The sequence below is a fragment of the Arvicanthis niloticus genome, chromosome 1, assembly GCF_011762505.2.
Source record: "Arvicanthis niloticus isolate mArvNil1 chromosome 1, mArvNil1.pat.X, whole genome shotgun sequence".
Classification (NCBI taxonomy): domain Eukaryota; kingdom Metazoa; phylum Chordata; class Mammalia; order Rodentia; family Muridae; genus Arvicanthis; species Arvicanthis niloticus.
The window spans coordinates 112579666-112593663 of NC_047658.1; the positions used below are offsets into that span (position 1 = coordinate 112579666).

General features: G+C 50.6%; 1 protein-coding gene across 7 annotated transcripts; it reads left to right on the forward strand.

The window, feature by feature from the left end:
* The first annotated feature begins 1340 nt into the window (after positions 1–1340).
* On the forward strand, positions 1341–7114 carry Cabp2 (calcium binding protein 2). 7 transcript variants are annotated; one of them, XM_076914786.1, is made up of 8 exons: positions 1341–1510; positions 2306–2513; positions 3833–3991; positions 4566–4596; positions 5238–5372; positions 5964–6073; positions 6194–6341; positions 6869–7114. In XM_076914786.1, the coding sequence occupies exons 2-8, from the start codon at positions 2352–2354 to the stop codon at positions 6892–6894; spliced, it is 771 nt and encodes a 256-aa protein (XP_076770901.1). In that variant the 5' UTR covers positions 1341–1510; positions 2306–2351; the 3' UTR covers positions 6895–7114. The 7 variants fall into 7 exon arrangements, with proteins under 7 accessions (XP_076770901.1, XP_034367551.1, XP_076770912.1 ...); XM_076914797.1 differs by lacking the exon at positions 1341–1510 and adding an exon at positions 1543–1637; XM_076914821.1 differs by lacking the exon at positions 1341–1510 and adding an exon at positions 4339–4429 and having other exon boundaries at positions 2374–2513; positions 3833–3995.
* The last annotated feature ends 6884 nt before the right edge of the window (positions 7115–13998 follow it).

Genomic DNA, 13998 nt, shown 5'->3' on the forward strand with positions numbered 1-13998 from the left:
CTGCTCTTCAAGAGGTCCTGAGTTCAATTCCCAGCATCCACATGGTGGCTCACAACCATCTGTAATGAGATCTGATGCCCTCTTCTGATGTGTCTGAAGACACTGCCAGTGTACTCACATACATAAAATAAATAAATCTTTTAAAAAGAAAAGAAAAAGATAGAAAAGAAAAAAGGCTGAAGATATAGCTCACTGATGGTGTGTTTGCCTAGCACACACAAGGCCCTGGGTACTGGAAAAAAAAAATGGAGAGAGTGTCAGAAGGTAAGGTACTTTTCCATGGGGACCCAGCCCTGTCGGTCCTCTCTAAAACCTTGCAGAACATAAGAGAATGTGCTTTCTGAGGACTGTTTTTGAGGATGCCCATGCCTGGTGCAGAGGGGCTGAAGAAAGCCACATGCTGAGTCCTTTGAACAATAGCAAAGAACCCTTCCCACCCTTGACCGCCTGGCCAGAGTCCACACACCTCAGTCTTGCCTGTCCCAGATCTCAGAGCTTTCTTTAGGCTGTATTCAGCCTGTTCCCTTGTCGTGGAGGCCACCTACTCCCAGTCACCTTTATCTCATCTCCAAGCACAGCAAGCCGCCGCCCCCCCCCCCCCGACAGATAGCCTGTGGGATTGCCCTTGTATTTTCTCATTGACTGTAATCCTACATTACTGAAGGTGCTGTCCCTACCACGTCAAAAGTTCTAGAAGTGAGGCTGGTCACCTGCTCCCAGACAGAGGGTTCAGAGCTGGCACTCAGCCAACACCACCCTCTGGTGTCCCATCTCTTACTGTCCATACTTTCTACAGAGGCCACTGACGCTCTCCCCTCCCTCACTGAGGGCTCTGCCCAGTGCTGCTTGGGGGTTCCAGGACTCTGCCAGATCACTGTTGAAGACTGTCAGCCTTATTCGGAGCTACTTGACATCAGCAGAACGTGCAGTGTTCCTAGTGTTCAGAGACTTCCTCTCACCTGCCTGGCTGGATGCTCCCAAGCACAAACGAACTGTTTGATGGCCCTTGTCTGAGTTAGATTGCACATGAGGCTGGGGTCTTCAGGGCAGGTGGGGTCTGTTGTGTGGTCCCTGCTGCTGGCCCGGGGCTAGAAACCACCCTGGGGTTTCTTATAACTCAGACTGGTCTGGAACGTACTATGTAGCCAAGAATGACCTTGAACTTTTGATTCTTCCGCCTCTGGGTATTTTACAGGTGTATAACACTATGTCCAGTTTATTCTGTACTGGGAATTGAGCCCAGAGTCTTTCTGTATGCTAGGCAAGCACTCAACCAAGTGAGATAGAGGCCCCACCTCTCTCTCCACTCCCCCTCCCAGCCTTGATGTTTGCAGGCTAGTCACTGAATTGATGATAGAGTCACTAGCTCAGATGGCAGACATGGCATGGGATCTGGTTCCCTGGGACAAAGGCTGGTGCAGAGGGCATGTGAATAAATCATGAGGGGCCCACAGCAGGCCAGCAGGCCACAGCTGACCTCATTCTGAAAGGGAGAGTAAGCAGCTGTGTGGTGAGTGGCTGGGGTGTGGCAAGGGGCAAGGGGCTGTGTGGCACCTCTACCCTTGTTCCTCGAGAAGAGCTTACAGGTCAGGGGAGTGGCTCACTCAGGAGGTGTGGAAACGGAGGTGGAAAGAGAGGTATCCTGGGGCTCCAGGTTGGGGAGAGAGGAGCAGGTGGCATACTTCTCCAGGATCTTGGAGCTGTCCTGGGAAAATGAATGGTGGAAGAGTGGGAAGGGCAAATAGACAGAGAGAACTGAGAAAGGACAGAGAGAGATGGAGACAGAGACACACAGAGACAGACAGAGAGTCAGAGACAGACAGACAGGGACAGAGAGAAACAGAAAGACAGAGAGAGACAGAGGGGGCTGAGGGGAACAGAGAGAGGTTAAGACACAGAGAGAAACTGAGAGGAACAGAGAGACTGAGAGGGCCTAAAAGTCATGAGTACACTGTTCTACCAAGACAGAGATGGTAGCAAAGGCCAGAGCAGATGGAGAGCGAGCAGGGAACAGAGCAGGAAAACATGTTAGGACCACCAACCAGAGAGGTGCAGGCAGGACTTGGGACTGAAGGAGGCCAGCCAGCTTGGGAGCCTGGCCACCTGAATCAGCGAGAAGCCCAGGATGTAGTCTGTGGTCCTGTGAAGGTTGGGAAGTACACTAGGAGGAAGGTGAAGATTTGGAGGATGGACTATGGGAGCGGCAATGGAAGAAGACAGTGACCATAGAGGAGTCGGCCTCTCCTAACCCCCAGAGCCAGAAACAAAACATAGCCACAGCTCGCACTGAGCCACCTACCTACAGGTTGAAGAGACCCAGCTTGAACAGAAAACGTACCACACCTACATCCATGGCCCTACCCGAGGGCCCAGCAGATGGCAGCCTCCCTGAAGGGGACTCCAGTCCATCCACAGGCACTGCAGGACCCAGCCAAGACCTAGCCAGCCCTACTGCCCGCAGACGGGCCCTCCTCCGTGAGCTGGAAGCCCAGGTGCAGGCTGCCTATGGACAGGTAAGGAACACAGACTGTTCTTTACTAAGGGACCCCAAATCCTGCTGGCTATAAAACATACCCAGAACCAAGTCCACATATAGATGACCAGAGTGGTCAGGAGAAGTTAGGGAATCCATCTGCCACCTCTGTTGACACTGAGGGATTGGTACCCAGAGCTGGCCTTTCATGCACAATGTAGAACTCTGAATGAATACAGGGTTTTGACAGGGGTACACAGGAACTTCAGACTGGGTCAAGATAAAAGCAGGTAGGCTTTCTCTCTGAGGACTTCATCCTCCAGTCCCCAGTTGCCACACTGGGAGAGTTGAGAATCCAGCTGGCCCAAGCACTGGGTGCCTCCTCCTTCTGGAAGGATCTAAGCCTGCTTCTGAAGGTGCTGACTGGGGGAGATTAGTGCAAGGCTGAGAGACTGGTTGGGGGAGGCTGTTCAGAGGACCCTCCTGAGGAAGATCTGGGAGACTGTGCCTTCCAGGGGGCCTTGACTCTGAGTAAACACACACACACACACACACACACACACACACACACACACTCACAGAGATACTCAGAGATAATCCGGGATTGGATTAGGGCCCAAGCCCCGGGCCCAGGGCTCCCCGCCTGCCCACCCGCTCCTGATCTTGCCCACAAAACCCCAGGAAAATCCTCTCCAGTGCTCCCAGGCTGTCCCTGGAAACAGCAGGGGGCTGGCAGAATCCACAGCATCCTCACAGGACTCAGAGCCTGGCATGGTTCAGAGACCCATGGGGAACTGTGCCAAGAGGCCCTGGCACCGGGGGTCTAAGGTAGGAAAGTGAAGGGGAGAAACATAAGGCCAGAAACCTGGGTGGCCCCATGTATTCGGCAGGTAGTATCCAGAGATGTGGGGGTACTGGGTGGCTTAGAGAGCGGCTCCAGAGGAGATGGAGAGCTATCTGTATGCTTTCTTTGAAGGAGATGTTTTCCTGGCCTTCCCCAGGCTTGCCTAGGTCTCCCCTGCTAAGTTGATAGGCCAGCTATTTGTTCTGTGCAGGCTTGACTCTCTCAGCTTTGACTGGGGTGACCAGAGCCAGAGGCCAGGTCTTGTTCTGCCACAGGCTTCCTCAGTGATCTAGCTCACCTCTTCTGGGCTTTAGTTTACCCAACTGAGCAGTTAGTTAGTGGTGAACTCTTCCAGCCTGGAGTGTTAATGGGTCTTGTGTACCTACCTAGAGGCCCCTCCCCCTCTGTCAGGTGCTGTGCTCCAGACAGAGGAGCAGCTGATGAGGGCCAGAGAGGGGCTGCAGGAGACTGGGCTACACGGTCATTGATGCAGCTCATGGCTCACTTTGCCACAGGAACGCTGGCAGTGGCCTGGATCCCCCTTAGGGGGCTCCCGCCCCAGTCCTAGCCCCAGAGCTGAGGAGCAGGAGGGGACACAGGGCTACTCAGTGCTCAGCAGCCTGGTGGGGCCAGCATGCATCTTCCTTCGACCCAGCATCGCCGCTACCCAGCTCGTATGTACGGTCACACTTCTGCCAGTCTGCTGCCCTGGTCCCTTAGCCTCATCACTCCCAAGTAGGTGTGAAGGCTAGAGAGGATGTCAGAGGAAAGACATGCAACCCTAGGGTGGGACAGAGCTTGGGGAACCCCCATACAGCCACCTGAGAATTGGAGGTGCAAGCCCAGGGTTATATCTCCAGCACTGCTCAAATAGAAACAAAGTGCTTTCAAGGGAGAGATGGTTAGAGAGGGGGCGAGTCCTCAGGAGGGGGTCGGGGACAAGGCGACCTGCGCTGATGTTGAGGCCATCTGGCTTAAGTGTAAGGTTCTGTCTGACCCTGGGATCTCCCCCTGTCAAAAGGAGCGATGTACCTCAGAAGACTGTGGGAACACGGGTCCTAGGGTCCCCTGGCAGGTCGCAAGGGAACAGGATCTCTAAGACACCCAGACAGGTGAACAGGACTGGGCAGAATCAGGCACAGGGCTTGGGTATGCTGTGGGGTGGTCTGGATGAGAAACCCCAAGACAGGAGGGTGCTGAGGTGTGGGTGGGCCAAGGAACTCCTAACCTTATCTGTGTGCTCTGCAGAACCGAGAGCTGAGACCAGAAGAGATTGAAGGTAACGGGTTTAGGGAGCGGGTAGCTGGGGTGGGGTGTGGGATGGGGATTATAAGAAGAGGTTTGGGACTAGGGCCTCTACAAAGTCCAGGAGGAACAAGAAGGCCATGGGGTGAGACTGGGCAGGGAAGAGGTAACAAATCCTCCCTTCTGCTGCCCACCTCTTGGTCTCAATGACCACAATGGCTAAGGGCTCCTTTCATATTTGTCCATCTGACTGACACTTCCTGGCTGCCCACTGTGGGCCTGGCCCCTTGCTGAAACCCTGCTGACCAGAGAGATAAGGCCCCCACCTTCTGGAGATAGCTACAACTGCAACTGTGTAGAGCACTCTTAGGAAAACCAATGAATGGGCTGGCCAGGAAGGAAGAAATGGGCAGGGAACTCTTCCTGGTAGCTTTTGTCTCTTCTTGCCTCCCGCTTTCTCTTTTTAATCACCTAGAACAGAGATTGACACATATCAGATGTTTGAGAGAACAAATTTTTTTAATACCACATGTGCAAAGGCCATGAGGTAACAAATAGGAACTGAGGTTTAACAGCAAGAAAGGATTGGAGCAAAGGGGAAAAATGGGCTGGCCCCAGCTGGCAGCCAGGAAGGGGGAGGGGGTAGGAAAGGACTAACCTCACTCTGTCTGGCAGAGCTGCAGGTCGCCTTCCAGGAGTTTGACCGAGACCGGGACGGCTACATCGGCTACCGGGAGCTGGGTGCCTGCATGCGGACACTAGGCTACATGCCCACGGAGATGGAACTCATTGAGATCTCACAACAAATCAGTACGTGCTTCAGACCCACCTGATCATCATGCCACAGCCCTGGCCTAGCCCTGAGGTAGCCAGATGGGCTGTTCCAAGAGCCCATAGGATATAGTTGTCATTAAAAGGAGAGCCACCTCCTGAGAATCTGCTAGGAGAGCAGGGAGGATGACAATTGTGTCCCCATTCACCAGTAAAGAGACTGAAGCTCAGAGAGGTGAAGTACTTGTCTAGAGTCACACAGCAGGGGCTCAGGGAACCCAAGAACCGGCATCTTAAGAGCCTAGCTGACTGGTGGCACATGCCTTTAGTCCCAGCACTTGGGAGGCAGGCAGATCTCTGATTTTGAGGCCAGCCTGGTCTACAAAGCATGTTTTAGGACAGTCAGAGCTACACAGAGAAAACCTATATTAAAAACCACGAACAAACAAATAAAGCCTAACTGAGGACAGTTCCCACCAGGACCTGCTGCTGACTCAGTCATTGGCACACAGGAAGGACAGACCATCTAATGCCATGAAGGAAGGGGCCAGGAGCCAAAGGGAAGACAGTAGGTTGGGGAACATGGTCAGGTGCTAGGCTGGGGTCTCTAATGGATGGATGTATCCTCAGGTGGTGGGAAGGTGGATTTTGAAGATTTTGTGGAGCTGATGGGTCCCAAACTGCTGGCAGAGACAGCAGACATGATTGGCGTGAGGGAGCTTCGAGACGCCTTCCGGGAGGTGCACCTGGGGTGGAAGGGGTGGAGAGGGTGGGTGAGACTGTGGGGCTGCAGGGAGCGAGAGGCTGAGTGGAATCAGGGCTCAGTCAGTGATCCCATGCCACCATCAACACTGCTACAGTTTGACACCAATGGGGACGGCTGCATCAGCGTAGGGGAGCTCCGGGCAGCCCTCAAGGTTCTGCTGGGGCAACGCCTCAGCCAACGGGAAGTAGATGAGATACTCCAAGACATTGACCTCAATGGAGATGGCCTGGTTGACTTTGAAGGTAACACTTCCCCTGCTGAGCCACATGTGCCCTCAAGGATTCTAAACCAGTGGTCCTCAACCTGTGGGTTGTGACTGAATATCAGATATCCTGCATATCAGATATTTACATGTCAATTCATAATAGTAGCAAAAAAGTACAAAGTAACAACCAAATAATTTTATGGTTGGGGGTCACCACAACATGAGAAACTGTATTAAAGGGTTGAAGCATTAAGAAGGTTGAGAACCAGTTTCTAAAGAGTTGCCAGTTATCATGGAGGATCAAGGAAGAAGGGATGTTGTACTCCCTACTGGTGAGAGAAGAAATTCATGTCAGTTCTCAGGAGAGCTAAAGTGCTTACTTGGGGAAAGGAAACAGGGAGAACCAAGACTGTAATCTGGGCAACTGAGGCCTCTCGTGCCTGATACACAGATGCCTTTGAAGGTCTCCTTAAGCATCCTTTAGCCCACCCTAGGGCAGGCAGATCTGCCTCATCTCTAATAGGATCAGGAGAGCAGACCTAAAACCTTGCTTTGTCCTGGCAGAATTTGTTCGGATGATGTCTCGGTGAACCTGTATAGAAGCTGGAGTGGACCAGCCTGGAGGATCCCAGCCTCCGAATTGCAGAGGATTCTATATGTTCTTTGAAGGTCATTGTGTACAGAACTGTGTGCCTCCTCCCCATCCCTGCCTGGGCACAGTGCCCTCTCCTGTCATCACCCTATACCTTGTCCTGGTTCTCTGGCAATAAAGCATCTCCCAGTTTGTGGGGAGTTTTCTCCACTCACTCATCCTGAAGGTCTGGTATCTGACCCCAAAAGTTAAGTCCTGGAGCCGGGCAGTGGTGGCGCACACCTTTAATCCCAGCACTTGGGAGGCAGAGGCAGGCGGATTTCTGAGTTCGAGGCCAGCCTGGTCTACAGAGTGAGTTCCAGGATAGCCAGGGCTATACAGAGAAACCCTGTCTCGAAAACAAAACAAAACAAAACAAAACAAACAACAACAACAAAAAAGTCCTGGAACTGGCTAACTACAAGTCACCTCAATTGTGAGCTCCAGAGGAATGGGGATTCCCTCTTCTTTCTAGATCCCACACAAAGCAAGTGCCAAAAGATGTCTCTGAACTGGGCATGATGGTGCACACCTTTTATCCCAGTGCTCTGGAAGTAGAGACAGTTGGATCTCGGTGAGTTCAAGGTCAGCCTTGTCTACAGAGCAAGTTTCAGGACAGTCAGGGCTACACAGTGAAACCATGTCTCTGATCTCCCCCTCCCACCTCAAAAAAAAAAAAAAGAAAGAAAGAAAAACACAAAACAATACTGGACTGGTACACACACACACACACACACACACACACACACACACACACACAGGGCTTCTGGAGTTCTATCCTTGAAATTTCCAGGACAGAGTCCTTCTCTTAGCTCTGTCACATGTATTCCTGCCCTAGCATCCCGGAAGGTGGTAGCTGGCAGAAGGGCTCCTTCCCAGGAAGCACATCAGTCTGGGAGCTAGAATTTCTTTCCTCTGGGAGCCCCTAGTACTTCCTGAGTACAGCGGGAGGGAACAGGATTGGCCAGACCTGCCCATTTCAAGGCCCCTCTTGAAATGGCACACAGGAAGGACAGACCATCTAATGCCATGAAGGAAGGGGCATAGAGGGTAGGACCTGCCTGGCAGGAATCAGGGACTCCTGCCCTAACCAGCTGTCTGGCCTTGTTCTTTGCAAGTGCCCCTAGTCTAAACCTCTACTCTACTAGAGACCCCATCTTTACACACAGAGCCTTCACAGCCCTTGTTCTACAGGGATCTCTACCCACTCCTACCTTTGTAACAAAATGCCTCTAAGTAATGTAGAAACATTCTAATTTAACACACTCATGTCTGGAAGCTGGGAAGATCAAGATCAAGATCAAGATGCAGGCAGAGACACTAGGCAGTGACACATACTTGTAACTCCAGTGCTCAGAACACTAAGGCAGCCAGATCAAGAGTTTGAAGCTAGCCTCAGACACATAGTGAGATCCTGACTCAAAAAGGGAAGAAAGGGCAGATGGTGTGGTGGTTCACAGCACTGATACTAGCCAGTCTTGACAAACACAGAGAGAACCTGTCTCAAGAAATAAGGAGCTGGGCACAGTAGTGCATGCCTTTAATTCCAGCACTCAGGAGACAGAGGCAGAAAAATCTCTGAGTTTGAGGCCAGCCTGGTCTACATAGTGAGTTCTAGGGCAAGGCTACATAGTGTCAAATAATGAGGAGGACGGGAGTGATGGGGAAGACATCAGCTGCCAATCTCTGACTCACACACACAAAGAAATAGGAGTTAGGGGCACACTGGTCCTCACCAGATGGCCTCAGGCAGAGCAAAGAGGCAGCCCCAGCTCCCCGAGCAGCAGCCTGGAATCTGGACTCTGAGGTGCAAGTGCTGGCTTCAGCAGCCTCAGCACCACCCATCCTGCAGATCCCAATTAATCCTTAATCCTCAATTAAGTGATCCCTACTGCCAAGCCTACAGCCTCGAACAATGAGTTGCCCGAGCCCCGTGGGTTTTCCAGAAGCTGGCACAGACGGTATCATCTGCAAGAAGATATCTCTGCAGAAGATGGGGGTGGCAACCCCACAACTGACGGGAAAGCAGGCGGGGTCAGCTGCTCACGGCTCCCCACCCACCCCCACCCAAGCCTCTGTGTATGGATAGTGAAGGCCACCAGACAAGGTCTTAGTGTGTCTGCTGACACTGAAAGTGCTCACAGGACTCCTGATGTTATGTATGCCCCACCCTCCTGCAAAAGAGCCCCTAGTTCAGATATTCCAAAAGATCCCAATTGGAATAGGTCAGGGCTAGGAGAGGGGCCACCCACAGCCAGACTCTGGGAGATCATAGGTTTCCCAGCTGCTAATCTGTGCTTCCCTGGGAACATGCACACTGCCCAGCTCCCAGAGCTCAGGTGCCCTGTGACCTTTGGCCTTCCAATATCAACTCAGTTCCAGGTCAGCAGCGGCCCACTCCCAAAGTGACACTCTTTCTGTATCTGTGAACCAACTAGATTCTTTGCTTGCTTTCCATGCTCCACCGTGGCAGCCTGCCTTCTAGATGAATTTTAAGAGTTATACACATTAAAGTTTGCTCATTGATGAATATTTAATGTCTTCTACTCACCCTCATAGGAACATATAAAACAGTCTCACTCTCCTAAAAACACTGCCTAGACTCGAATAACCCTGCTCCACCCCCAGACTCCTAAGCAATCTCCTGACAACTAGTCACCTGTCAGTCTTCTGGTAATTTCCCTTTTCCGGCAAGCTGCACAATGGGAATCATACACACTGTAGCTCTTTTCACTTAGCACACTATACACTTTAGATTAACTTATGTTGAGAGGCCTGCCCTCAGTGGATACCACTGTGATGTGCAAAGATGTGGTAGAGAATAGAGAAAAGAGAGAAACAGAACGGTTTGAGCACTACCAAGAGAGACAGAACTGGAGGTGTGAGGGTGGAGGGGAGCAGCCTGGTGTGAGTCGCCTGCCCTGCCACCTGAGGCCATGGTGAAGTCCCGGCCTGTACTGCTGCTGAGGGCCATGTCTGGATCTGTGATCATACAGCAGTAGGAGTCTGTGGCTCATGTTACCACCTAACACCATGTGGATGTCCCTAGTCTAGGCTGCCCCTTGAAAACATGTTGATGTCCAAGGGCTGTGCAGAGCTGGCCCCACCCCTCAATGTCTGAAGCAGGGAACCCTAACTTCATCTGGGCAGCACAGTAGAGCTGGCCCCGGTGGCATGAGAGCAGGAGAGCTGGCTCTGCCCCCTGCCAGCTGCAGCACTGTGTGAGCTAGCCAGGGCAGTGCTGGAGAGTTTGCCCTGGTGACAGACTAACACAGCTACTACCCAGGCCCAGATCCAGGGCTGTGAGTTGGCTCAACATCTACCCCATCTATGACCTGCATGTGAAGGAGCTGGTTCTGCAGATCCAAAGCTGCAGGATCTCTGTGACACAGAGCAACAGCAGGATATCCAAGGGGGATCCCATTGAAGATCCAGTGTTGACAGTGTAGTGTGAGGCAGAGGCCTTGAACCAGACCAATGACTCATTGCAGTGAACATTTGCAAGTAAAGATGTATAGACAAAGGGGTGTGCTGTGGGACACTGTGACAACTACAGCTCCCATAATGAGATATTTTTTGTTTTTGTGTTTTCTTTTCATGGGGGAGGTTGCAAGGGCAGGAGCAAAGGGATGGGAAGATGAGTGGGATTGGGTTGTCTGATGTGAAATTCATCTACGGCATTGAGATGATGCGGCAGTTCAGAGCACTCGCTGGCTGCCCTTCTAAGGACCCAGGCTCCCTACCCAGCACCCATATGGAGACTCACTCTCTTTTGGCCACAGAGGGCATGAGGCATGCGTGTGGTGCATAGACATACATGGAGACAAAACACCAATACATATAAAATAATAATTAAAATAAAAAATATTTTATCTATGATATTTTATGCTAGATACACGATTTCTATCTGTTGCTGAGTAAAATTCCATTGTATAGCCGGGCGGTGGTGGTGCACGCCTTTAATCCCAGCACTTGGGAGGCAGAAGCAGGCGGATTTCTGAGTTCAAGGCCAGCCTGGCCTACAGAGTGAGTTTCAGGACAGCCAGGGCTACACAGAGAAACCCTATCTCAAAAAACAAAACAAAAAAAAAATCCATTGTATAGGGATACCACAGTTAATTGATATGGTGTATTTGGATGGTATATCTGTTGTATGGGTATACCAGAGTTAATTCATCTAGTTAATTCATCTAGAATTAGATGAATTAACTATTTTTTTCCCTTTTGAAATAGAGTCTTTCTATGTAGCTCTGGCTATCCTGGAACTTTCTGTGTAGACCAGATGGCCTTGAATTCCGAGTTCTGTCTGCCTGACCTCCCAAGTGCTCCCAAGGGACTAACTGCAGGAGCCACTGCACCCATGTGTTCCTATTCACCCATCAAACGGTATTATCGTTTGGAAATTACTTTTGAGACAAAGTCTGGCTATGTAACCCAGCTTGACCTCAAACTCCTGGCTATGGTCCTCCATCTCTTACTGAGCTCTGGGATTACAGGAGTATACCAAGCTTGAATCTTGAATGTCTCCCCAAAGAGCCATGTATTGAAGGTTTGGTTCCCCCAGTTGATGGCACTACTCACTAGGAGGGATGAAAGCTCTCAGATGTGGGGCCTTCTAAGGTGAGGGAGGTCACTAGGCAGCTGTTTTTGCAGGGGACAGTCCCTGGACAATTCAGATCCTGGAGTGCCCTCTTCCTCTTTCTTCATGTCTCATGAAAGTTTCACAGCCATGAATTGAGCATGTGTCCTCTGACAGAGGTTCCAACCAGAGTGGAACAACCATGAACTAAAACTCGAAGCCATGAAACACACACCTTCCTCTTGGGCAATTGTCTGAGGTGTCCTGTCACAGGAGTGGAATACTGACTAACATCAAATACATCTGCACTGTCACAGGTCATACAACTGCCATAAACAGCCACACATGCATGCTTTGCAGGGACAGACATCTTCAAATCAGTTGGTTAACACCCATTTTCTCGGTCATTGTGATAAGACTATAATTTCGGGAGAAGCTGCTGGAGTATCTTCTGCAGTGGCTGCGCCTTGCTGCCTTCCCACCAACCAAGAAGAAGAGCTCATGCTGCTGATGTCCTTGTCAGTCACTGGTGAGGGTCAGTTACTTTAATGAGATGTAGAGGCATCTCTCTGCTTGTGAATCCATTCATTTGTTCAACATTCCAGTATGAAACTTTACAAACATAAAGTGGGGAGAAATACACAGAAATACAAACTGGAGCCAGCAAAATGGCTCAGTGGGTAATGGTGCCGGCTGCCAAGCTTGATGACCTGAGTGTATTCTCTGGGACCCACACGGCAGAAGAATCGAACAACCACCTGAGTCCTGCATGCTATCTTCCAATCACTACGAATGCACCATGACACATGCAGCCATACACAGAACCCCACCACACACACGATAAAAACAAACAAAAAGCAACGTTATTTCTTTTTATTCGGAAGAGACTGGAGAGATGGTTCAGTGGTCAAGAGTGCCTACCACCCCAGAGGCCCTGGGTTCAATCCCCAGCACCCATGTTGGGTGGCTCACAACTGCCTGGAACTCCAGGGAATCTGTCAGCCTCTTAGGGACTCCTTAGGCACCTGCCTTGCTCTGCCCTGCCCATACCCACTCTGACACACAGATATACACATAATTAAAAATAGAACACTTTTTTTAAAGTAAAGGAAAAACAATGTTAGCTATTCACAAAATGTTACAGATGATTGTTGAATGGGTCAGCCTGTGAGGTGAACTGAGTCTGTGGGTCTCAGTTACTAGCCTCTGATCTGGAGGATGCCATTCTGGAAGGTTCCCTAAATGCACAGGTAAGCAGGGTGACTCACACTGTAGCTAAGCTTAAGAGGCAGAGGCAAGAGCACTGCTGTAAGTTCAGGTCTAGCTTGAGCTATAGCAAAATCTTGTCTCAAAAACAAACATACACAAACCCCAGGGGTTGGGGTAAGTGCTTATTCTGCATGCAAGAGGATCTGAGTTTGAACCCCTAGTTGAATACCAGTGTAGAAAAGCCAGGCATGGTTGAGTGTTCCTGTGACCCCAAAATTTAAGGGTTGGAGTAGAGTTGGGGCTCCCTGGCCAGCCAAGCTAGCTGAAATGTGAGCTTCTGGTTCAATGACAATGAGGCAAACAGCAGTAGATGAAAACTGAAAACACTAGATATTCTCTGGCCTCCTCAATCGTTCACATGGACTTGCACCCACACATTCCCATTCATGTAACACACACACACCCCACACACAGGGCGAGCAGTCTGGTCTTTGGTAGGCTGCAGCTGTCTGCTCTAACCTCCTTTAGGACACACCCTGTTCCTCAGGGAAGACCCACTCTCTAAATAGGAAGAACATCTAAAATGGCTTCAGTACGGTGTTCAGTCCACTCTCATTTCCCCAGATGTTACTGATGAGCTGAATGTCTTTGTGTTCCTTTAAGCTCACATGTGCACCCCTACTTCCCGATGTGGCTAAATCTGGAGGTAAGTCTCTAAGGAAGAAGTGAAAAACTAAAGGTCAAAGGGTGGGGCCAGGAAGAAAGCCCACTACAGCAACCCAGGAGGCTGGTCCTCTGATCTCAGACTTTTAGTCCCTAAGCTGTGCAAAAATAATCTCGATTTAAACTACTCAGTCCATGGCATTTTGTTTCGTTTGGATATTACTCAGCCCCAAGAGATGAACATATGGAGCAATGGAGAAGGCAGGGAGGCTTAAGGCTGAAAGGAGGGGAACTGGGGCATTCCTAAAAGGAGTGCTGTGCAGGAGCCCCTCTTCACACACTCCCACTGCCGTCTTCCTACAGTGCAGTCTTGCTGGCACACGTGGGTAACCTGACCAGCACTTTTCAGCACTTTTATTTTTGTTTATTTGGGACAGGCTGTCGCTGAGTTCATGACCCTCCAGCCTCAGTTGAGGTTACACACTCGCACCACTTGGTCTTATTTTAATTACGTATTAGAGGTTTTTTTTTTTTTTTTTTTTTGGTTTTTCGAGACAGGGTTTCTCTGTGTAGCTCTGGCTGTCCTGGAACTCACTCTGTAGACCAGGCTGG

What these genes read in the sequence shown, in the direction of transcription:
- Cabp2 (XM_076914786.1), top strand. Translation starts at nt 2,352, where the DNA reads ATGGCCCTACCCGAGGGCCCAGCAGATGGCAGCCTCCCTGAAGGGGAC. An exon ending in TGCAGGCTGCCTATGGACAG is followed by an intron (nt 2,514 to 3,832) that starts GTAAGGAACACA and finishes ACTTTGCCACAG; the next exon opens with GAACGCTGGCAGTGGCCTGG. An exon ending in TGGCCTGGTTGACTTTGAAG is followed by an intron (nt 6,342 to 6,868) that starts GTAACACTTCCC and finishes TTGTCCTGGCAG; the next exon opens with AATTTGTTCGGATGATGTCT.